At 39.4% G+C, this 24,867-nt stretch overlaps 3 protein-coding genes across 4 annotated transcripts; 2 read left to right on the forward strand and 1 right to left on the reverse strand.

Moving 5' to 3' along the window:
- Positions 1 to 302: 302 nt before the first annotated feature.
- aipl1 (AIP like 1 HSP90 co-chaperone) lies at positions 303 to 5,431 on the forward strand. Its single transcript, XM_088380970.1, has 6 exons — positions 303 to 476; positions 1,499 to 1,678; positions 2,984 to 3,172; positions 3,239 to 3,415; positions 3,550 to 3,691; positions 4,968 to 5,431. The coding sequence occupies exons 1-6, from the start codon at positions 381 to 383 to the stop codon at positions 5,165 to 5,167; spliced, it is 984 nt and encodes a 327-aa protein (XP_088237096.1). The 5' UTR covers positions 303 to 380; the 3' UTR covers positions 5,168 to 5,431.
- A 1,775-nt stretch (positions 5,432 to 7,206) lies between these two features.
- Positions 7,207 to 14,785, forward strand: trarg1a (trafficking regulator of GLUT4 (SLC2A4) 1a). Of its 2 annotated transcripts, XM_088381298.1 has the most exons (3): positions 7,207 to 8,089; positions 12,396 to 12,522; positions 13,197 to 14,785. In XM_088381298.1, the coding sequence occupies exons 1-3, from the start codon at positions 7,661 to 7,663 to the stop codon at positions 13,205 to 13,207; spliced, it is 567 nt and encodes a 188-aa protein (XP_088237424.1). In that variant the 5' UTR covers positions 7,207 to 7,660; the 3' UTR covers positions 13,208 to 14,785. The 2 variants fall into 2 exon arrangements, with proteins under 2 accessions (XP_088237424.1, XP_088237425.1); XM_088381299.1 differs by lacking the exons at positions 12,396 to 12,522; positions 13,197 to 14,785 and adding an exon at positions 8,557 to 8,831.
- Positions 14,786 to 15,427: 642 nt separating this feature from the next.
- gosr1 (golgi SNAP receptor complex member 1) lies at positions 15,428 to 24,733 on the reverse strand. The gene is made up of 9 exons (XM_088381297.1): positions 24,592 to 24,733; positions 24,140 to 24,251; positions 23,711 to 23,798; positions 22,849 to 22,956; positions 22,636 to 22,727; positions 19,723 to 19,797; positions 17,951 to 17,980; positions 16,365 to 16,447; positions 15,428 to 15,950 (listed from the first exon to the last, which is right to left on the reverse strand). The coding sequence occupies exons 1-9, from the start codon at positions 24,677 to 24,679 to the stop codon at positions 15,826 to 15,828; spliced, it is 801 nt and encodes a 266-aa protein (XP_088237423.1). The 5' UTR covers positions 24,680 to 24,733; the 3' UTR covers positions 15,428 to 15,825.
- Between the last annotated feature and the right edge of the window lie 134 nt (positions 24,734 to 24,867).

Here is a 24,867-nt window from a genome sequence, read left to right on the forward strand (position 1 = left end):
TCCATTTTCTACTCTGCTTACGGTGTTCAGGGTCGCATGTGAGTTGGAGCCAATCACAACTGTCCTCTGGCAGGGTGCTGCATTAATTAGACTGGAGGCCCAAATTGGAGGAAATGCTCCTTGCAGTCTAACAACACCATCAAGATTAATTAAATTTGCTTTTAAATAATGCTCGGTATGAACGTCATCATATTAGCCACGTCTTTCTCGATGTTTCCCCAAGCTGACAGTCGGTGTTGATGACGGTTAGACAATCCTATTATCCCTGCCCGAAGTAATCCTCCTGCAGAGATGTACTTTACACGCTTATGGACTCACTCATTACACACAACATAAGGTGACAAATATATCAACTAATAAGGCAAATAAATACATCAGGTATGCAGGACACATTTCTGCTTGGGTCAGAGGGCATCAAGAAAAAGATCTTGCATGGAGGGACCGGAGAAATCCCCAAATTCAGCACTGGGGCAAAGGTGATTATATTTTTCTATTTATTTACGTCATTCTCTGTATTTATTGTCCAGTTTAGGATTAAGTGCATTCTCATGTATTATGTACACTTTAAATGTTGATTGTTTGTAATGATTATTACATTTTTGAATGTCTCTTCTGGTCAATATTTTTGGAGAGATTGCTAAAAACGATTGATGCTATAACTTCTGGAAATCTGATTTAAGACAATTGTACAAGTGATGTTACTGTATTTCACATTGGAGCCAAACAGCCAGTAGAGGGTGATACAGAAACAGAAAAATACTTTAATTGGGCATAATATTTTATATTGATTGCTGTCTATGACAGCTGGGAGAGGCTCCAGCACATCCTAGTGTAAAGATAAGCAATTCGCAAAATGGATGGACTCTTTTTTATGAATTTTAGATTTTCTAAAAATAAAAATACACATTCAAAGGTATAACACATGCCGCACTAAATGTGCGGATGATTTGTTAAAATACCACTTCTTTTAATTAGAAATAGTTGTATATTTTATTTACATATAGTAGCTGTTTAGAAATTATTTTTTGACTTAAAGAAGCTCTTTTAAAACTGAAAAACAATCTTACAATAGTCGCTCGGTTCTTTTTTGTTCTGAGTCACTACAAGGGTTGTTGTAGGTTCATCATAAAATACATGTGTACTGTACACGGGAGTGGAGCGCCTTCAAAGTGTGAGCGAGGCTTCTATGAATGTTCTTGCACAACACAAATAACTTGGCTGTGTGCTCATACTCTCCTTGGTTGTTATACAACCATTTGCTGGCTTGTTGAATAAATATGTTCATATGTGATGTAACACGTTTGTCACATACACACATCATGTTTTTCACAAGAATATGATACGATTAGTCTTTATCGTAACATGTTGGAGTATACCAATACCATTGGTGACTATACACAAATGATATGTTTCCACTTCTTCCCCATTGTAAACATAGTTACCTTGCTATGAGCTCACATTACATGAAAGTCATGTCTCAGTGCTTGTTTTGGTCCAGGTGACCTTTGACTTCCGCACCACATTGTGTGATGATGAGCGCACGGTGATAGATGACAGCAAAGCTGTGGGCACGCCCATGGAGATAGTAATTGGCAACATGTTCAAACTGGACATCTGGGAATCGCTGCTGGCCTCCATGAGAATCGGAGAGGTGGCCGAGTTCTGGTGTGACACTATTGTGAGTAGAACAATACACATGTTGAGTTTCTCTCCTTCGCATATAATTTTTTAAAGACACTTGCAATTCTTAAATATGGAGCTAGGTTCACAGATGAAGTTGTGAAAAGACAGTTTGAAGTACTGTCTTCTTCATTTATGGGAAAATGAAGCTTCATATTACTTAGTGAACCAGTGCTGTATTTTTTGACTCCTCTCGATGGGACTCTGTTCAACATTGGGCTGACTAACTTGCCCTTTCTTTAAATCAGTGTTTCCCAACCTTTTTTCATTCACGGCACACCTTTTCACGCAGGTGCACTTAACGAGGGATTCACACAAACACTCCATTAGGTACACCACCATTTTCAAGTGTAGCTAATAACAGGCCAATTTATTAGGGAAATACACGAGGTGAATCTTGGAAAACATGTTGGAATGCGGCCCCGAGGACCAGACCTTGACACCTGTGACCTTTGACCATGATATTTCCCTAATAAAGTGGCACTGCTGATTTAAAGCTACGTGTAGACAAGTCAGAAAATACAACTGGTTCATGAAGCGAACTTGAAGCTTCATTTTTACAAATTAAAAAAAAAAGAGAAGAAATGAAAAAACAATCAATTTTGTCATTGCAATAAAGTGCCCAGTAGTGTTATGGTGATTGTATATGTACATGATAATAAATTTATTCTATTGGTAGAAAAATGTATGACGTTATGTTTAATTATCCAGTATTCATTTAATATTTATGTAAAACAACTTATGTCATACGTTTATCCAAATAGTTTCACATTGACCTTTGCCTGTAAGTGTCTTGCGCAAACTACAAAAATATTTGCCATGTTGTGTAAAGACAATTTTGGGTGGGGGCGAAATGTGATCATGTGTGCACATGTAAGTACGTGCGTGTGGGTGGATGCATGTGTGTGGGTGTTTGAGGGAGAGCGAGACATATGGGTGGAGAGGAAAACTGTCATTAATCTGCAGCAGTCTCACTTTTGCCTAATCGGCTCGGATTCCTGCTGACTCAGCAATACTGCCATTCCTCTGCTCTGATTAGATGTGAAGGGGCTCAGAGTGTTTAGTCCCTTCTCTGACCGACTCTCCACGCACACACACACACACACACACACACACACACACACACACACACACACACACACACACACACACACACACACTCACACACACACACACACACACACACACACGCGCACACACCCACGCACCCACTCACAGTACCAAATGCGATTAATAAAATTCCATTCAGTTGCCATGTTTACCCACAATTAACTATTTCAAATGGATGCATTCTCCTCTGAAGCACACCGGCGTGTACCCGCTTGTGTCCAAAAGCATGAGACGCATTGCAGAGGGCAAAGACCCAGTGGACTGTCACATTCATACATGTGGCATAGCCAACATGTTTGCCTACCACACCCTGGGCTACGACGACCTGGATGAGCTGATGAAGGAGCCCAAGCCGCTCTTCTTCATCCTGGAACTGCTAAAGGTCGGACCAGAAGGAGAACCTGAGTGGAAGCATGTGCAGCCAAGTGAGAGATGTTAGTATGTGCAGGTTCTCCAGCCCAGCGAGTACAACAGGGAGTCCTGGGCTCTGAATGATGAGGAGAGGCTGAAGGTGGTGCCCGTTCTGCACGGTCAGGGCAATAAGCTGTTCAAGCAAGGGCGCTACCAGGACGCCACGCTCAAATACAAGGAAGCCATCATCTGCATCAAGAACGTGCAGACCAAGGTGAGCAAAGCGCAAAGACAAACGCAAATAGAACACACTTCAGAAATTTGGTTTTGCCCACAAACATGACTGAAAAGCTCTCACACACAAACACACTTTGAGAAGACGATTAGCATGTGACGTGTTTGTCACAGGAAAAAGCGTGGGAAGCTCCATGGCTGAAGCTGGAGAAGATGGCCCACACACTAACACTCAACTACTGCCAGTGTCTCCTCCGCATGGAAGAATACTATGAGGTTATCGAACACACCAGTGACATCATTAACCAACACCCAGGTTGGATGCAAACCACACACGCTCACTTACACATAAATCTCGCCGGAGAGAATGGAACATTAAGCTCCATTAGTCACATTCCATACATGTGATATATGAGAGACCACTGTGGTTATATTAGCGTTTATTCAGCTCTTTACAAGCTGGAAAGGATTTCACAGAGTGTGAAATGTACCTTTTTATGAGAACCCTAAGTGAATTTTTCATGCTTCTGTAGAAGTCTGACCCAATAAAAAACGTTTGTTTTCACTGCACAAGATCTGGATCTTCTTGAGACACGCTCTTGTTTTGGAATGAATTTTGAACTTCTCCAGGCTATTTGAGATTAGCTGAACTTCACAAATATTTTGAAACCTCTCAGCGTTGAACACAAGCGCTGCTTGAACTTTTTTTTTTTTTTTTTTCAGATTTTCTAACCAAATTTGTTATTAGTATTAGTTAACTTCTGTACAAAACAACAAAACAGTCCACCCGTTTTTTGGTATATGACATCAGAGTCTCAAAATTTTGAAAACTCCTCTTACATAACACTTTTTTCCCCAAAAAATTAAATCCTTCCACAACAAACCAAGTTACCCACTAGATGGCGCTGCTTACATTAATTTGCAATGTGTATATGCATAAAGAATCTATTTCCTGATTGTCAGCATTTGGGTTGTTGCAATGTAATCCATGCTATTTTTTCTTCATTATTGGAATTCTGCTTAGTAACATGTGGCTGGTAGTGTGACTTGACCAGAGTTTGAGCAATATGTTTTGTAATAGCTCTTAAAATTGATTCTAAAGTTTTATGACTCGCCCGTTATTTGCGTTGTATACAGTTTATAACGTCTTTTGAAATAAGATATATAATTTATTTGCATTTACATTTGTCTTATTTGTAATTTAAAAACCACTGTAGTTTTCCTGGTATGTCAGCCACTTCCTGTGAGCCACTGGTGCCCCACCAACACAATTAAAAAATGCCACTGCAAGGAACTAGTTCTTAAAATGTGATCAAACAGCAATATCTGAAGTCAATCCAATCATCACCAAGATTCTTTAGGCAACATTCCCCTTCGAATTTGGAGTAACATAATTTTGAAATTGGCTATTAAAGATGATTTGAGTATCACATTATGAATGCACAAGTAATGGCCCCTCATAAAGCAGCAGGATTTCAGTAAATGCACGGAGCAGTGTTGTAAATAACTCAAGGGATGTGTTTGGAATAATAAATGTTGCTCTATATAAGCAACAACGATAGCTATAAAACCACTTTATGTTGGTCCCCCAGGCGTCATGAAGGCCTTCTACCTGCGTGGGAAGGCCCATCTGGAGGTGTGGAACGAGGCTGAGGCCAGGCAGGACTTCAGCAAAGTTTTGGATCTAGACCCGCGCATGAAAAAGGCAGTGAAAAAGGAACTGGCAGTGTTGACCATGCGCATGGAGGAGAAGAACAAGGAGGATAGGAACAAGTACAAAGGCATGTTTTGAATTGACTTCAATGTGCAACGAGGTTTGCATACTTTTTTCAAATTCAACTCATTTGCCGAATTGTTACTGTAATATTTAATTTGGTTGGAAATTACTGTCACTATTTGTGTACCTTTGCATGAACAGGCAGACTTTCAGTAAATCTTGTTACACTGTAAAAAGTGAGATCTAAAGTAAGATGGAATTTCTTAAATTGAACCTAAATTTGCTTATGTTGCTGTGTTAAGTTATTTTTACTTGAAATAAAATTGTCAGGCGAGATCATTCTGTTTGTTTCAAGATACTTATAACTTGATTATCCTGTTTGATCTTATAGTCTTGTCAATGAGTATTAAAAGCTTGTTTCAAATACTGAGACTTAAACGAACACTTTCAATATTTTAAGATGACTGTCCAACAACAAAAGAACCTGAAGTGTGGTTTTATATGTATAATTTGCTTATTTTAAGATTTTAATTGTATTATATTACTTGTTTTTCGTTTAAAAATACTAATTTCAAGACTGCTGTAGATATGAGCCTAGTAATGTTTTGTTATTTTTCAAATTCTTGTCAAATAAAACTTTCTTGTTCTGTTGGCAGATAGTTTTGCTTATTTTAAGTATTATTTTTTCCAGTTTAACATATTTTTTTTCTTAATATTTCCAGTGCAATTTTTGCATTGCCGGTGGGGTTCAAAATAAGAGACAAGCGATTCTGTTTTTTACCACTAGATGTTACTCAATCCACATGTACAATCTGGTCGTGTTTCATTGCAGGTGCAGTAGGGAATGCTGCAGGAGAAATGAACCCGGCCTGCAGCACAACTTTATGAGCAGCCCAGAGGCTCTTAAAATGAAATCACGTGGGCTGGAGCTACTGTTTGTCTCTGTCTCATCGCCTACAAGAACCTTGTCGATATAGTTAAACAATCACGCGTTGCTATTGTTGCCGTTGGCAGTGGACATTCCACTGTTTCTCATGTATAACAGTGCAGCTCGACACCACTGCAATAAACAATGATCATTTAGAACCCCCCTTTTTACACTGCTCATCAAAAGTTATCATTGTTGTCTTTGTTAAGGTTTTGGTGAAATTTAAGGAATCCCCACAGAGCTAGGGGGTAGCATCACTCAGGGAAATGAGGCTCACTATGCAGAGGTCTAATAATGATGAAATCCAATGGGCGTGGATTACTGGGGGAAATGCACAGTTGATGGTCATTTAACATGAAATTCCCACCCAGCTCATAATCGCCATTGACGTCTGATACATAAGAATTATTCATTCTACGCAAAGCTTTATACAGAACTCTAAAGCAAACTTTGTGTGCTGATGATTTATGACATGAAAACACTGTGCCATTGGAACATGAACGGAAAGTAAATTCTGCATAGCAGCACAAAGCCTTCCATAAAACACTGGTGCTGATGTTGAGAAAGGGAGGGGAGGAGGGTGTGTGCGTGTGTCGGGAAGGGGGTGGGGTGGGGGGGTTGAGTGAACTCCCTGAGAGACTGCTTTGCTCAATCAACATCGGCAGCATCAAGTTAGACAGAGATCTGGAGATTCATTGTGGAAGTAAGAAAGTAGTACCTTCAAAATAAAGCACATACTTGAATGCTCCCAACAGTATCACTGAAATTTAGGACGTCAAATTTAGGATGTAAAAATTAAACTTAAACCATACAAATATTGAAATTGCATATATTTGTGTCCGTTAAAAACCCACTTTTACCATATAATTTTGTTTATATTTATTTTTAAAATAACTATTTCCTTTTATTGATAGCCTTTCTCTCGGCCATTAAGCAGCCTATAATTACTATTAATAATAACAATAATAATAATAATGATAATAATAATAATAATAATAAGAAGAAGAAGAATGATAATAATAATAGAAATAATAATAGGATCTATAAAAGGAAATAGTTAAAAGAAAAAAACGAATATACAGTTTAATATAGCATTTTATATGGTAAAAGTGGATTTTTTTTAACGGATAAAGGTGTGTACATTTTAATTTCCGGAAACGGAAACTATGCGCTTGTGTAACTTGACAACGGTTTTGTCCAGTCTCTTGCAAGCCTCAGCATGGGTAGGGTGGAAGGACTAGAAGGTCAGAGCGGCATTCGGTGGAAGATAGAAGGTGCACCTTAGTCTTCTCATAAAAAAAAAAAAAGAAAGAAAAAGGGAAGAAGTGAGAGAAGAAGAAATTGGAGCAGGACTGGATGGAGCTCCATTTTGTTTGCTCCTCATTGGATCCAGAACATTTTTGTCATCTTGGAAGTAATTCAAGTAGATGTGAATGAAGCAAAGTGACAAGTGGACGATTTCAAAGCAACTTCGTAAGAGAACTACGAGAGTTTTTTTTTTTTTTAATCTATGAGGATTTCACTCACAGTCAGAAATAATTTTAAAAAAAACTTCCCCCTGATAATGGCCTATAATCAAGATTAAACTCGGGAAAAGACAAACAAGAAGCAATTTTTGTCAATACGTGATCGAGGCAAGCATGGCCATCAATACGGACAACGACTTCCTCAAGTCCAACCTTGGAGAGGGTGGTGGAGGAAGAGGAGAAGGTGGCGCTCAACTGGCTGACTTCCAGGAGACTGAGAAGCTGCTGGCCGTCACCACCGAGCCCGCGGGCCATGGGCTCAAGATGTCTTCGTCTTTCTCCGTCAACATGGACCACAACCAGACCAAGGGGCTGGAGGCGGATCTCAACGGCCACGAGCTGAACGTCAGGTCAGGCTCCGCGGGGCAGCTGGACGTCGCCACGCCCCTCTCCCCGTCCAAAGTCAGCCTGAGCCGCTCGTCCACCGGAAACGCCGCGGTGCAGGAGAGCCCCAAGCCCCGAGACTACCTGATCCTCGTCATCATCTCCTGCTTCTTCCCCGTGTGGCCCGTCAGCATCGTGGCCCTCGTCTACTCCATCATGGTGAGTGAACAAAAAAAAAATGTCACTAAAGCAACCAGTGGAGCGACATGAAACGACTTTCAGATTACTATACCGGAACACTTTTTAATTATTTTTTATTTGAGCTAGGAATTTAATTTTATTGTTCTTTTTTTGTAAAAAAAAAAAATCTACTTTAATGCCAAGAATAGTTCTGTTTAAATGGAATGCAAAATACAAGTATTGTCATTGACATTTATGCATGTCCGTTGCTCCATATTCTGTACCACAGTTGGAGCCTATCCCAGTTGACTCAGGGCAAAAAGTGAACTCATCATGTAGGCCACATGCAGTCATACTCAAAATGTTACTACTGTATTCTAATGTTTTCAGTATGACTGACAGCTCTGTACAATCATTCAAGATTCAAGAATTTTTATTTGCCATGTTTGGGCGTGCCAAACAAGGAATTTGACTTCGGTACATCACAGCCTCTGTTCAACATTTAGGTGACTAACAACACTCAGGACGTGTGAAGAATGACAAATATTCTCAGACATCCCCTGATCTTAAACTCCCAGGAGGACAAGGAAAAACTCAAAACTCCAACTAGGGGAAATGAGAAACCTTGAGAAGAGACCACAGATGGGAGGATCCCTCTTCCAGGATGACCAGGGTGCAATGGATGCAGAGAGGCACATAGTACAAATAGTGTAGACAATTCAAAAAGGAATTGGAAAAAGGAAGGAAAGAAGCAAAAAATTAAATCATGCACACAAACTCAGTATACATATACATATATACAAGCTACAACTCTCTCACAACCCTAATGAGGATAAGAATGAATAAAAATGATGGAATGGATGTAATCTATTAAATATTACGAGGTCACTATACTTAGTCATGATCACCTCACAATGTCAAAACCTTCTGTCCAACTCCTTTCTATTGTTCTTCTCTCCAACTCTCTTGTCAGTGGACCGCCATGCATTTACAAAAACATGATTAGGCAGTTTTGAATGCTTAGCAGCGTTTCGTCTCCGTACTGCAGACAGCAGCACTTTAATCTAGTCTTCATGAATCTTCATTCTACAGATGTCATGTCTGCTGTAGAGAGGATGTGTGTCATGGTCAAATTAACTGTGACATAGTGTATGAGATGTCATAGTAAAGGTAATACAAATCTCCAAGAGGCATCAAACATTTTTTAATCTACCTCCAAAAGGCATAAAGGAGACTGTTTGAGGTGTGGTGTTCATTTGTTGCAACAACACTGCTCTCTGAAAATACAAAGCTCGAAGTTGACTATGAGTTAACACAGAAGCAAATAAATAGGTATCATCAAGTAACTCGAGTCCTCATCATGAACTCACTGACATTCACTCGTTGAATACTTGCTAATGACTTGGAATATACGTATGCATGCATATGTGGGAGAGGAAGTGTGGGAGGTATTGACAGAGAGACGCAAAGTAAAGGAGACGGAAACAAGATCTGGACACTAATTCAATAGACGCTGAGAGAAGTCAATTTAGTTACTCTGCTGCAGAGAGCGGATTGCGGCAGTTTGCAGCGTACGGTGTGGCAGCAATAAACATGCCGGGGCCAAAGCTGCCTTCTTCGCAAGGACGATGAGTGTGAGGGGAACACCAAATGGATCCGGTGCATTTCCCATCACGGGAATTGAATCAGATAATGTAAGATCAAGTGAGCCAGGGAGGTTTACAGGTTTACAACGCTGCTCGTGAGTAATCGAAATGATGTAATTTGCATAGAAAGGGGCTCAAATATCCTGGAAACATTAAAAGGGAGATGTCATCAACATATATCATCAGATTGTGTTATTGAGTGTTCCCAAATGCTGATTGATGTAAGGATATTATAGTATTTACTGTAGTTAGCTTAGTTTTGGCATGACCCTGATAACTCGCTTACTAAGGAAAGTCAATATATTATATGGTTTTGGTTGATAAAAGAAAAAAACAACAACTCAATAGTCGATTAGCCTACTATGAAAAATATTTTTATGATGGCACACCCAAGGAAATTCATAGCACACTTGACACCTACAGATTGTTTGACTAATGCGAACACTCCATTTCTGCACTGAAGCGCAGTGCACTTCTCAGGCCCCAGCAAGGTTGTCAATCAATGAGATCCCTCCTGCCACCAGTTTTTTTTTAAGGACATCTGCCAACTCCATCCATCCATCCATCCATCCATCCATCCATCCATCCATCCATCCATCCATCCATCCATCCATCCATCCATCCATCCATCCATCCATCCATCCATCCATCCATCCATCCATCCATCCATCCATCCATCCATCCATCCATCCATCCATCATCCATCCTTCCATCCATCCATCCATCCATCCATCCATCCATCCATCCATCCATCCATCCATCCATCCATCCATCCATCCATCCATCCATCCATCCATCCATTTGGGAGCTGGACTTGGGAGCACAAATTCTTAAACATTAGCATTGATAGTTGTGGTTGTATGACTTTTAAAGCAAAAAAAAAAAAATTGAACACAAACAGTTGAGCAAGACATGTAGACAGAAAAGGTCTTACAGGCATATAGTCTTTATCTTCTGTGAAAACAAACAATGTTATACTGGTGGTTCTATTTTAATACAAGTGTAGCGTATTAAGATGGATTGACAGGATTTTTAGTGTTTGAAGATTTTGTTACACGCATCCCCAAAAAACGTGACACAACAAATGGTATTGTTTTCATCAGCTGGACAACCGGCAAACTGCTATTGGGTAGATCTCGGACAGATGCTGCGTTGGCGAAGGCTTGTGGCTGGCTAACACGGACGATGTGCAGCCAATTACAGGATTAGCGATGCAGGCCTAATGGATTTTTACGGCCAACACCGGACAATCCCAATAATGGCAAGGGCCGAACTGCAGCAACGCTAGTGCAAACTCGGCAGATTTGCAGGTGATGGATGGACCAAGATGTGTGCATTCATGCTCATCGCATGCTAGAAAGTGTTTTTCCACTCGGTCGCTCACTTTGTGATGACTTCAACTCCTGCTGAGATATTCTTAATGTTAAATTGACTTTTAGAATGGAAACTAATTGCACTTTATTATCATTATCAATTTGTTTCGACATCTCAAAAGTTTGTTCTGAGTGGATATCTTCCACCAGAACAGCGTGAAACTTGATCATCTAAACAAACCTGTCATTTAATTTGTTTGGCTTCTGCCTAATGGAGGATGGTTATTTACTGTTCTGAAGCGTTTTAAACACCTTTCACTGACTTGATGTGAGGCTGTGATAATTGCTCAGAGGGGTTTGTTGAGTTTTTCACAGAAAAAAATCTGATCGTATGCATGGAGTGCATGGATGGAACGAGGTGAGATGGAGAATGGGAGCAAATGGTGTGAATGGAGCTGACTCAGTCCCTCCCAGGCACCACAAAAAAGTCTGTCCAATTATAATTTATGAGCTCCAATGCATTTTATTGCCCCAGGAATGAGAGCGGTGCTATGGAGTGCCGAGCAGATTTGATCATCCGGCTGCATTGAGTGCTTTGCAATTTTAATGTAGATTTTAATGTAACAACAGTTGAGTCTAAAAGCTCTCCCAGCGGCCTCTCAAGGCTGCTCAACACCCAGTCAGAGCAAAGTGCCAGGAGATAACCAACTTTGGGTCCTCCTCCAAAACTATACACAACATTGTATGTGCAAATTGTTCTTAATCTAAAATGAAGGATGGTTAATCAAATTTCTGCGCAGATGTTTTTGGAGACTAAAAGGCTACAGGACACAAAGATCATGACACAAAATGTGCATTTAAAACATCATCTTTGAATTGAAAATCCAAAAACGACTGCATCAGACGCACACCAGCTCTTTGCTGTGTCCCTCCCCTCTAGCCAAGCTGCTGCTTGTCCATTATTAATGACAAGAGAGAAGAACATTTACTCACTTAGCTGCCTTCCTCTGCTGCAGCCACAAGAATGTGTGCAGCAAAAGCAGGTCTGTGTGTGTGTGAGTGTGTGTGTGTGTGCGCTGACTCTGGATCAATACATACTCCCTTGGGACTGACTATGCCCCATTCACATTGCAGTGCTAGGGGTGAACGAGTCCAGGATGTGTCTTTAAATTTCATATTTGACCGTTCTTGATCATTCCCAAAAGTTTTTTTGTGGTGTGTATACACCAGCCTTTACCTTTAAATACTAAGCACCAAGGACAGTTCCTTCCAGTCGTTCTCATACAGTTGCAGAATAATTTGTATGATTCCTGCACATTTTTTGGGCAGGGTTGGGGGATGGATTGCCTGTTGTGTTAAATAGCATGTATTTTTGTGTGTCACCAGTCCAGAAACAGTCTCCAGGCGGGGGACGTGGATGGGGCCAGACGGCTGGGTCGACTGGCTCGTCTGCTCAGCATCGTCTCCATCGTGCTGGGTGTGGTCGCCATCATTGTCTTTGTCTCGCTTTCAGGTACTACAAAACCGCTATTATGAAAACTGGTTGACCTCCACTTTTTAAGAATTTAGAAAACAAAATAAAACCAAAATAACTAAACTTTCCATTTCAAACTGTCATCATCATAATGCTTTTACTATGCAAACACTTTTAAGGTTCTTAATGAGCCATTTTCGTTGCCGCCTGATTAACACACACAAAAGCTAACAAAGAAAAACAAACAGCTCACATGATTTGCAAAAGCCAGGCATCACATCATGCAAGCTATTTGTTCGATTCTATCCAATGTTGAAATGTACCACTTCAGGGTTATCCAACTTGAGAGGTTCCACTGTGTCATATTCATTAAAGTCTCTTTACATTTAATTCCAAAATACAATTGACGTATGTGTATGGTCACAACAGACCAGACACAAATGTGTGCGCACACAGCAAGTGCTGCACTACAAATGCAATGACAACATGGTGAGCTATATGACCAGCTGACAAGCATGAGCATGTTTCTTTGTTCAAACTCAGCACATTTCAATGCTTGTGTGTGTGTGTGTGTGTGTGTGTGTGTGTGTGTGTGTGTGTGTGTGTGTACGTCGGTATTTGATTCAGCACAGTGCAATGGGCTGAATGTGCAGTTACCTACAAATAACCAACTTAAAGCTCTCCCCTCCCACCCTTTCTTATGTCTTTGGCAGCAATCAACTGACACGGACAACCTGAAGAGAAAAACAAAACAGCCGTGAAGGCCATACCACGGATGCAACAAAAAAGCCCATTCCAACAAAAAAAATCTATATCTACAAAATATGATCCTCTCTTGTACCGCTCTACTTCTACCATATTGTAATTATGCCATCCTGAATTTCAGAAAGCAAACGCTCCTGAGATTGGTATTGCCGCAGAAAGGAATCCAAAATGCATGCATTACACTCCACTAACATTTGCTTGACCAAAAAAAAATGTGTGAAAGAATGATCAAATCCTGATGCAACGTTGAAAGATTTTGATATGTATGGATTTGCACAGGATTTGGGAATAAACGAATGAAGAGGATGACTGAGCACGGACGACTTTTTCTACAGCTGTGATGGGATGCTTGAACACTTTTTCAGTTTGGACTTCCACATTTGGACAGCTCCCATATAATCCTCATATATTTGCTGCTGCGTCGAAGGCCGATACAACTGAAATGTGGATACTTTTGAAGATGTCCATTTTTGTAATGTCAAGCTGGGAGAGTGAAAGAACCCGGAAGAGGACACATTTGGAACGTTTTATTTTTCTTTCACCGTTTTTCTTCCAACAGTGAGAGTATTTGCATGCCTCAACAGGAAAGTGGAAATTCTGCCTGTGTATTATTGACTGTTTTCCCAGTTTTTCAGCCCAAAAGAATGAATAGTAATATGAACAAGGTGAGTGCAGCTGATTGAATTGTAACCCAAACCCGTCCACCTTAATCTTTGCAAAATGTTAATGAAATATTACATCATTATGCTGCTTTGTACTAGCAAACACACCAATGCACCACACTCCTAATCCTCCAGCACACTACGGTTGTGCCCATTTTGAATCTTTTGCTCCAGTTGTTCACCTTGTGCCCTTAATCTGTTTACGATCTTTCTACTTGTCTTTCGTCATCACCGCTACATCACGATTGTCGTTATAATTGTTTCATCAAATGTTTTACCTGATCCTTGTATTGGTATGAAATGTATTTATAAGGGGAAATATATGCAATATTTATGCATGTTGTATACATTTTTTTATAAGAGACAGTTTTGTGGTTTATTTAAAGTTTAAAATCCAAATTTAACAGATAATGTGTAGTACACTGTGAACACACACACAAGGCTGCCACACTGACATAGCAAATACAAGCATAGGCTCAAGCTTTGGTACACAAAGATTGTTCATTCACATTTTCTGCAGGAATAATAATGTCAGATGCTTACAAATCATATTTATAAAACTATGCAACTCATTCCAGACAGACAATGTTGACCCTTCCAAGTTCAATATCTTCACTTTCTGGCTACATGACTACTTACAGCTTATTTTCATCAAAACAATCATGAGCAGCCCATCCAATGATTGCCTTTGTTTAGTATGAAGCTTAAAACAATTAACATCAGAACTAAAAGCATTTATTAACATTACACTGAATTCGTTCAGCAGTTGGTTTACTTTTATACGTATTACTATCCCAATGTAATGAATGTCTCTGGTTTCATCTTTGTGGTGTACATTTTGCATGTTTGGAATAAATGTTACCATGCATGGCTAACGATTGTGTCTTGGTGTTGTGGTCTTAAGTTTACATGCTAAATACTTTATAAACAGACGTTTCCGTTCTCATTTAAAGGAAATGTTGAGCTGTCTATTGTTATGCAAAATTTCCAGTGGCTGATTGGAATGTGTCAGTAAATAAGATAAAAATAATGATAAAAAATGTAAAATAAAAAGTATAGCTTTGCTTAAACTGTTATCCATAATAAAAAAGTAACACTCATATTCACACCTATGTACAACTTAAAAAATGCAAATACACACACACACGTATATACACTCATCGGCCACTTCATAAAGAACATTTGCACAATGAGATCCAATATAGAAGCTCAACATTAATGAGCATTTAAAAACATTGAGCACTATTTACTGTGTTCCTTATTGTGGATGCAGTTTGTGTTGATGTGGAGCTGCATTGCAATCATTCAGATTACTTCATTCCTGAATAAGAGCCACATAAAAACAAATAACTATCGGTCACCGTCTTGTGTGACGTCTAATAACTGACATGTATGTGACACGATTTTAGAGGTTTCCTTGAAACTAAAATTCCAAATTGTCCAAGCTTGCAGTGTTTCGATGTTTCATATCATATATGTACTTGGAAAAAAACAACACCTTCAAGTTTGAGGCCGTCTTGATTTGCACATCAAATGGATATGAATAATTTATTAACTCACATGAACACCCATGTCCAATTTGCACATCAATTAAACAGAACCATTCAAATAAAATGTAAAAAAAAACATGATCATATTCCAACGGTTCACCAATTTCTCAGCACATGGTTTCTTGAAGGGAATTATTATGATACAAGTTTTTAGTACTTTTTTATTCCTTTGTCTTGTAGCAGGAAAATATTCCACCCACCAATAAGCTGTCCATCTGTCCCACAGCTAGATATGAGTTCAGTAGATCATGTTGGACAGATCTTACATCCTCGAGCTAAGGAGTCTCCAGGGTCCTCAATCACCGAGCCGTTTTTCAGTGAGTCCTATACAACAAAAAGCCAATCTATTGGCTCCTTTGAAATATTCAGTGAAAAGCGTAGAACAAGAGGAGAATGGTGCAGACGCCAATCACAGTGCCGAGGATGAGGGAGTCCCGTCGCTTCCGGAGGTTGATTCGTTGGATGAGACTGTTGATAGCTGGGAACCGGTCTTAGGAGAGCAAAAAATTAAGGAAAACACCAAAGCAATTCCGGCAAAGCGTGGAAATAAAATGAAAATAAAGCTGCTTTTTCGGGTACTAGGAGAGAGCTATGAAATATGTGCCCAGTGAGACCAATGAGAGAAAATAAACAGTTCTTGCTTCTGTGTTCTATACAGTCTTTCCTGGATCTTGCCGCTAGTTGCCTATCCAAGCTGACTTTGGGTGAAAGGCAGACTGCCTATCACAAACAAAGCATATATAGAAACAACCACTGAAGCAAAGCAAGGAGGGTCTGCCACCTCTCCACAACAGAACTAGCATCATCCAAATACACACAGATCAGCTAACAGTGGTGGAAACAGATGTCCCCGTCTTTAAAGCTTGGCGGAGGTGAAAAGAAAAAGAAAAAAAAAAAAGGATACTGGCCAGCGTGTTGACTCGGCTCTGTATGGATTTCAGAATGCTCCTTTGGGATGTCATATTCTCCTTGGTTGCCATGGCAATGCTACAAAAACAAGGGCAGATGATATGGATGATAGAGAAGTGAATCAGCACAAAACAACGGGGTCATCCTGGCATTTTGTCCAAAGGATTCATGCGATAAGTCTTTCCAATGTTAGGCAACCCAAGTTGACTTTTGAATGCTAGGAGGGATGAACAGCAAGCGGACCTCATTCCAACCATCCCAGTGAGGCAGCCTCTCTCGGCAGGCATAGAAACTAAAGTGACGGATATCTTTTCACACTTTACTCATTTGGCACGCAGCGTTTCAAGAAGACCCGCACATACCAGCCACGCGGCTCCTTCAGGGTGGAAGTTGCTGAGGGGACTGTTAAGTTGCCCGAGCGATGTGAAGGAAGAGATCATGTTCTCCTCAGTCAGGTACAAACACTTGCTGACTGCAGCAACTTCCCACAGTCTTTCTTTCGATATGAACAACCGCATTGAAATTAGAGCTCAAGCTTCTTTTTGCACTTTCTCTGCAATCAGTCACCATTTGCACATTGATACCACGCAGACCGAGGTGGGCAAAGGAGAGAGACAGAGCAATGGTGGGGGTTTGAAGTGTCAATGATAAATGTGACCTGTAATTCATATTCCCTCTCCCTTGCTTTTTTAAGCCAAACAGTGTAAAATTCTTTAATTGGTAGATTAATGTAACCTTCACACGTAATTCAGTTACAGCCGGCACTACTGGTGTTTTGTCCACATGACTACTGCATTCATACACAGCATTTCACTAACGTGGTCCTGAAGGCCAATCATCAGTATATTTCTTGTGATGTGGTCAAATGTGTTTCTGTATACATCTCTAAGTGTGTGTGTTATGCAATTTTACTGACAAAGGCCACTAATCAAGACTGCAGTAGCAGGTAGTCCCAGAGGAGCCATTGGTGACAAGAACCAATATATTTGCAATTTGGGCCAGCCTGAGGGGAGGAAAAAGGAGCAAGAGACTGGGGAAGAATTTATGATACCTTGAGAGGAAAAAAACAAAATGACAGAAGTTGTTTATTGCATTTAAGGTAAAAGTGCAATTCATTACCAGGGCAGACATTATTGAATGGGCAGCATTTAGAAAGCGGATACAATTACGACCTACACAATGAGCAACTTGAGTTGTGTTTGAGTAGATTGCAACGGGCTAAAAAAACTACGCTTTGGCAATTCTGCATTTCTGTACAAAACTTGTTCTAGTCCTACTTTGGAAAATAGAAGACAAGGGGGGGGGGGGGACTGACATCATTTGATCTTTTTAAAAGGATGTCAGATTCCATGAATAGCTCTTTAAGGATAGAAATTTTCAATTTGTTCAATAGATTTATATGTTTAAATATAGGACCAATGCCCAGTGGCCTTTCGGGTTTAGGGATTTAGGAATTCAGTGACCATTTGTATTTTCTTTCTTTAACAGTAGGACCCCAATAAATTTGTCCATAAGTGACTATTAGCCACCATGTGGCAGCAGCAGATAAATATCACAATGGGGGAAAATTACAGCTCTCACCTTATTGTGTCATCCATCAGCCGATCGGAACTACACATGGAAAGAAAGACATGATTATCGGTTATCAAAGCGATGCAAGCGCTAAAGAGAACACCTATATTTACCTAGAGACACAGTTAAGAGCTTTTTATTTTTAAAGTCACATCCTAAAAGTTAGCTTTAACATCCAAATTATAGAAATGTGTTGCTGTGGTCCTGTACATAGTGAAGGTACATATAGCCGATTTTCGGGGCTCCATACTAAACTGTTTGTAGGTGATGGCAGTGAATAAAAAAAAAAAAAACATGCAGTACACACTCGTTTGGTGTATATTGGGAAAAAATACCAATTTATACCATAATCTGAGTCAATGTGGATAATGTTCCTTAAGTAAAGCAAACAAGCCGAAAGCAAAGAGACTGTATACCGTGGTTGATGAGCACTTTCAAAAACTCTTCACAGTCAGGCTTTAATGTGTGGTTTTGCTTACTGGACTAATGTCAATTGGAAAGCAATTAAATGCTACAGCGCTCTCCCATTTCCATCTAACCATTAAAGACAGGAAACTTCTTTTACAGCTTTTACATTAAAAGAATTTGCTGTTTGGCTAGCTTGTTACTAAGTTAGAACCCGGCGATAAGAGCTCGGTTTGATATACGGATGGTGTGGAAAAGAAGACATTGTCAGGCATCCATTTTCAATACCGCTTGTCCTTGGATCGCAGGGGAGCTGGCCATTATAAAGGAACTTATCTCCTGAACTCGTAGTTTAGATCCATAGTGCACATTTGTCCAATAGAAATAAAACTCACACTATTACATTTTCAACATTTCTCTCCAGGCATTATTGCCTATGTGATGGCTCTAATACTATCAAGTGTCAATCAATGAAGTTCAACTTAATATACAGCTCCACTCTCCTATTTCCTCTCCCAGCTTTGATCAGGGGAAGCCCTGTAACATAGGGTGTAGTTCAGTGGGAACATTTCATTTGTCCAAATATGAGATATACTGGACTAACGTGGACGGGGGGAAAGAAGGTGCATAATTTTCTTTTGACTAGCGCCATAGTCTTTTTTTTTTTATTGTCATACATTAACACATTACAACATAAGACAAAGATAATGTCGTTCAAACATAAGACATACCGAAAAATTGTAAAGTAAAAAAAAAAAAATGCTATTTTTTTTTAAATTGGCCAATTCATTAGTTATTGGAATTTCATTCTGTCATTTATCCGAATCTAAAAAAAATCCATATCAATCAGGCCCTAACTGAGACTATTGATTATTACAGTATATTGAAGATGGCTACATACAGTATATCTGTCATTTCCAGCAACCCAAAACCAAATGCTGAAGGAGAATAACGTTAACTGGCAATATTACTCTACCACAAAAGGCACTCATAGGAGAGAATACTACCACAACACATCCTACTTACCATTCCAGAAATTTCCTGTTTCCTTTCAAGGGCAAAATGAGTTTAATGTGTGTGCAGTTGAGAGGCATCCCCTTTGTGGTTGTTGATGCAAACAGAATACCAGCCACTTTGAATAAAATCCCTCATTCTTGTCCAGCAAATTTGCGATATGCTAATTTAAAAACACACAAGTACGGTCTATATTCATTCCTATAAATAACCATACTCTACATTCTGAAACGCAAGCTAACTTGTATTTTATTGAATAATGCCTCTGCTTGCCTTTTTGGTATGCGTGTTTGTTATATCTGTTTGCTCATTTGGCTCTCATTTTGTCTCACATAAGAGAAGTGAGAAGTCTGACAACTTACTTTCTCAGATGCTCATGTTCCTTCAGAAACAGCTCTGTTCTTCTGTTGTTCACACCTGAACCACTTTTATACATTCTAAAAAAAAAAAAAAAGAAAAGAAAAAAACACATACAGGTTAGAAACAAATTATAACCGTTCTCTTAGGTTTTCTTGCTTTGAGTAATGATGAGGAGCATAGAACAGATGTTTAAATCCCCAAACATCTCTCTGAGACTACCAAAGACACATCAGGCTGACTGTAGCACTACTGAGAGTCATTTCTTGTTGCCAAATGGTGATGCTTTGAATAATTAAATTAAGAGGCATTTAAATCACTTCAGGGTAGGGTCAAGAAGCTGACTTTGTGAATCTTTGAAGGTGAATCCTAAAACTGTTGAATGGTAAAAATGGTGCATGGCAACATTTCAAGTACTGGTCAGCTCCAACTGAATTTTGCATCATCATTGTTAGTTTTTGCCTAACTTTTGTGTCGTCCGGTATCTTTGTAATCCCGGGCGCCAATACCACATAATTTCCTTTCATCTCTTTTACATTAAAAGGCTTCCTGTGGTTCACCAGTTGAAAGGCTTTAATGTGAAGCAGCAGTGGGAGGAAACATCCACTTGCATTAGCCCATGACTTAAAACGACAAATGAGTGGTTCCAAAGAGAGTAGCGCTGCAAAAATTCTGGAGTCATAGAAATGGAAAATAACTGCAATGTTCACAAAGTTAATTGTGGAAGCTTTTTAAAAGAACTTTGAGCTAACAGGATGGAAATAATAGGACAGCGCAGAGCTTGGACTAAATGGAAAAAAAATGTAGTGCAAGCAAAGCTCACTTGGCACATTTTTAGCCAACCAAAGGACGTTTGCAAACGTGTAACAAAAGATGAATCAATGATGAAATGCAAAGACATTTTACTAGTAACAAATTAAGACAAACTTAATTCCATGCAAATGCTTAATAGCGCCACCATAATACAATGATAAAGAGGGCTCAGTTTTCCTTTAGTGAATGTGAGCGAATGGTTTATTACACCGACCGCAAAGCGAACATCACACACCCATTTCTTTGATGCAACTCATTTATCAGGAGCTGGTAACAGATGCTGGCTCCTGCGCTCTCATTGGTTTTCTAGTCATTTAACTCAGCCCCACCCTCACATGGAGAAGGAACAAGAAAAAGAGCAGGAGGCAGTGAGAGGGGGCGGCAAAAAAACATGTAACTGAATAACAAATGCAGCCATTTAATTCCCAGTGCTCCCTCCAAAGGTGCTGATTGGAAGTACAATGGTATAGTGCACTCAGCATAAGCAGCAAATTGTGCATATGCAGTCGTAAGCAGCAGGGATAATGCAAGGCTTATTAAAAAAAAAAAAATTGTGCATGTGCAGCTGACATTAAAAGCAGGGGCAGGAGTCTGAGTTCTCATGAAATGGTACCTCAGTATGCACAGTATGTGTGCTCCCATGTGCAAAAATTGCTTTTGCAATAAGACTCCACAACTTCAAAATGTGCAGTATTTGCTTAAACTGTTGTTCACATAGGCGAGACTGTGGCTAGTTTATAATCCATGTGAGCACTGTTAAACAGCAATCTTGGTTAAAGTGTCTCTGAGGATATCTCCTGCCCCCTGTCGGTTTAAATGATAGCTGCACCAAAAGCATCCATGCAGGTCAGTACCATGAAATGGAAAACTACAACCCCAATAATAAGCGTTAAAGTAAAACGTCAGTGTGATTAAAATTACCAAAGGACAGCATTATTTCCTCTTAGGCTCTTATGTTGGATTTTGTCAGAATAAATTTTATGATTTCGCAAACATTTCTTCTAGCATTGAGTTTAAATAGTTCGCTTGCTAGCAGCCACCCACATCAATCATTAGAGCATCCGGTAAATAACACATTCTGTCTACATTAGATTCAACTTCAATGAGCCTTAAGTAGGTTCAGTGTCATACTTAAACTTATTTATGAGGTGATACATCGTTCTTTTAATTCAATTTCTTGTGTGTATTGATCATCAATTGTAATGAAGACGGCCTTGTTTTGGAAAGCATAGAAGATCTTGGAATTTTTTTTTCTTCTTTGCATCAGCCTTAAGCAGGTATGAGGCAGGAAGTCTGCATACTCAATGCATGGAGACGATCGATAGGAATCCTGCAGTGCTCACCGTATGCGTGTGGCCGTGAGATCAATAAGCCATTACAAAGCAAATGAAATGAGTCATACTGTGATGGAGCATTTCAATACACTGACTAACAGCTGAGCCAATCAGATGACAGGACACACTTCTCCAAGCAAAAGAGGTTGAGAAAATTCTTCCTTCAAATCCACGCAAGGTTCAACTATCCGAAAAGCAATTAAGAGATGCCACCAAGTGGCATCAGCTATTTGAGTTAACAGTTGAGTTATTTTGGTTCCTGTGCTCTGACCACACAGATGGATTTAGGCTTTGTTCAGATGACACAATTCAGATTCTTTGGTCTAAAGTGGAACAATCTGAATACGTGTCATAGAAGCTGCAAGAGAACAAAACTATCTGTTTTTGCATGTTTTGTAGTCCAAATTATGTAAGCATGAACCCGTCATACTTGAAATTGTTTAAATTGTTGGTCTTGAACCTATAATCTATGACAGTATAACTTTTTATAAACTTTTCCATGATATTCTATTATTTTGGAAAGGGTCTATACGTAACGAACGGGTTGGTCAATGACTCACTGCACTTAGCAGAGTGCTGCCTTAAATTGAGTCAAATTGACTTTCAAAAGCCCGAGAACAAGTAATTGCAAAAGTCACGAGCAAAGCAAAATTTAATCATCAACACTGGTTCAGTGAAATTACTGAGTACTGATGTTTAAGTGGATCATATTATATTCTAGGTCGTCTACTCATCACATGGGACCAGCAAAAACTAAATTATGGTACTTACTCAATGTCCTTTCTGACAGATCCTAATAGGTCTTCCCGTTCACGGATGGCTAAAAAGTTTCCTTTAGTTTTGTGGAATTCATGTGTGTAATCCTGGGATGAGAAAATTTAGAGACAAGGAGTAAAATCATTAAAATATTTGAACAAAGCATGGCTCTGATGAAGCTTTTAAATCAGGTAGCAAGGAAGATGAGGAATGAATGAGTTGGCAAACCTGGAGGATGTCTCTGTGCCTCTGGAGGGTGTGCATGAGTGCGGCATTCAGAGAAGCTGCGCCTGGAGCATTGGTGTACTCTGCCATCTTGTCATTCACTGTTGTCAGCTGACAGAGACAAGGTGGGATCGGAAATATATACATTTGTTTTTAAAAAAAAAAAAAAAAAAATCACATGGTAGTAGATGTGCAGTTGTTTACAATACATATTAAAAGCAATGAACTTAACTGCAGTCACAATTAGTTATGGGAAAATAAAGTTTCAAATATGCTTCTGAGCGAGCTATTGTATTTTTTTTTTTTTTTTTTTACTCCAATAGATGGCATTGCTGGTTTGTGGCTTAAGGAAGGGCAACTCGGTGTGTTTTAGCCCAATGTTAAACATAATTGTATCTCAAAGAGTAAAAAACAAATACAACAGCATAAAACAGCTTAATTTTTCCATTAATAATTACAAATATGATAATGATGGGCATTTGTTTTTGTCATAAGGAGACTTGCAGACGGACTAATTTAATATTCTAATTTTAGGTTTCTTGGAAGAAGAACAAAAAAGAATAAAAATTGTGTCTTTATTAAGGTATTCTTGTTAATAGTCTAAAAGAAGTTGCCTCATTAACTTTAATGAAAAAATATTAAATATAAAATAAATAACATAATAATTCTGAATTAGGATATAAAGGAGGCATGCAAATAGCATATACAGTATGGGAGGTGACTTCACTAGCCTATAATTAACAGAATTTGTATGGCGTGTCTAATTGTGATTCTCTTACGCAATTACCCCCACCCCCACCCCCAATTGCATTTAAAACATAGTGCACACTCAGTTGACTTTCGAGGACAATGGTAATGCACTTACTTTGGCCAGCAGCTGTTCAATCTCCACTGACATGGTGTCAAACATTCTGTCCTGAGTGGAGTTATTTAACAACGGTGTGGTGTCTGACCTACAGGAAGAGGCCACATGTTAAAAAAATTTAAAAAAATAAAATAAAAATTAATGGCTTAATCAAATGCTGAAAAGGGTGAGCTGATGTGTTCACTGGTTTAGTTAAAACTGGACATAGAATGATTAGTTGTATGGAACTAAAAAAATCAGAGTAAAGTATGGCCCCATTAGCCCAATACAGGACACTAATTGGAGTCATTTTGCACTCATGACTAAGGAGCCACGTTGACACGTCAGAACAATGTAAACACGGTAACACGTCAGAACAATGTAAACACGGTAACAGAATGGTGTTGTGATCCAGTACAGCCCCTATTTATATCAATAAGCATTGCCTACGTGTCTCCTCGCCGTCCATCCCTTGAGCTGTTGTAGCTGGTACATAGTTTACTAAAGGACACCAACTTCAGGTCCAGTTCATTCTCCCATTGCCTGGCCTGTTTTCGAAGATCTAAAACACATGACACGCACAGCAAATCGTTTCAAAGTCAAAGCTACTTGGCTTGGGCCGGCAAAACAAACAGCCACGACAAGTTGATCACATCTATTAAGATCGGTTATATTAAAGTAATCTGAAATAAAATCTTCATGAGCGTAACAACTCGATTAACAAATCTGTTGATGCGATGACGTGAAGTTACTTAGCGGCTGGTTAGCTAGCCAGTGGACAGTCAGGTTAGAAGACGCGTGAACGACACGTTGGAGTACCCACAGTAGAAGCAAAAACAATTAATACTACAGAATAATAGTGGACAGTCCTTTGACAGTTTAGTTAAATTATTATCTCTTACCTTCCCAGTAGTTACTGCTTCCCATTCCTGCCATCTTTGTTTTGTCTGAGACGTCACCAACTTCCGGGTTTGGCACAACAACCACCATTCAAATATTTTATGTCGCCCCCTGCCGACCTTTTTTAGTAGCACAACTCCCAGTGAACGAGTAACCGTACTGTTTCGCAATTTGTGGGAGAGTGTTCAAATATTTTGCCTGCCACTGTACGCCGCTGACATAGACAGATAAACAACCATATATTTGTAACAGAATAATTTTCGGACTATAAGGTGATA

Source organism: Syngnathus floridae, chromosome 7, assembly GCF_059516105.1.
Source record: "Syngnathus floridae isolate MCC-2025c chromosome 7, RoL_Sflo_1.0, whole genome shotgun sequence".
Classification (NCBI taxonomy): Eukaryota; Metazoa; Chordata; class Actinopteri; order Syngnathiformes; family Syngnathidae; genus Syngnathus; species Syngnathus floridae.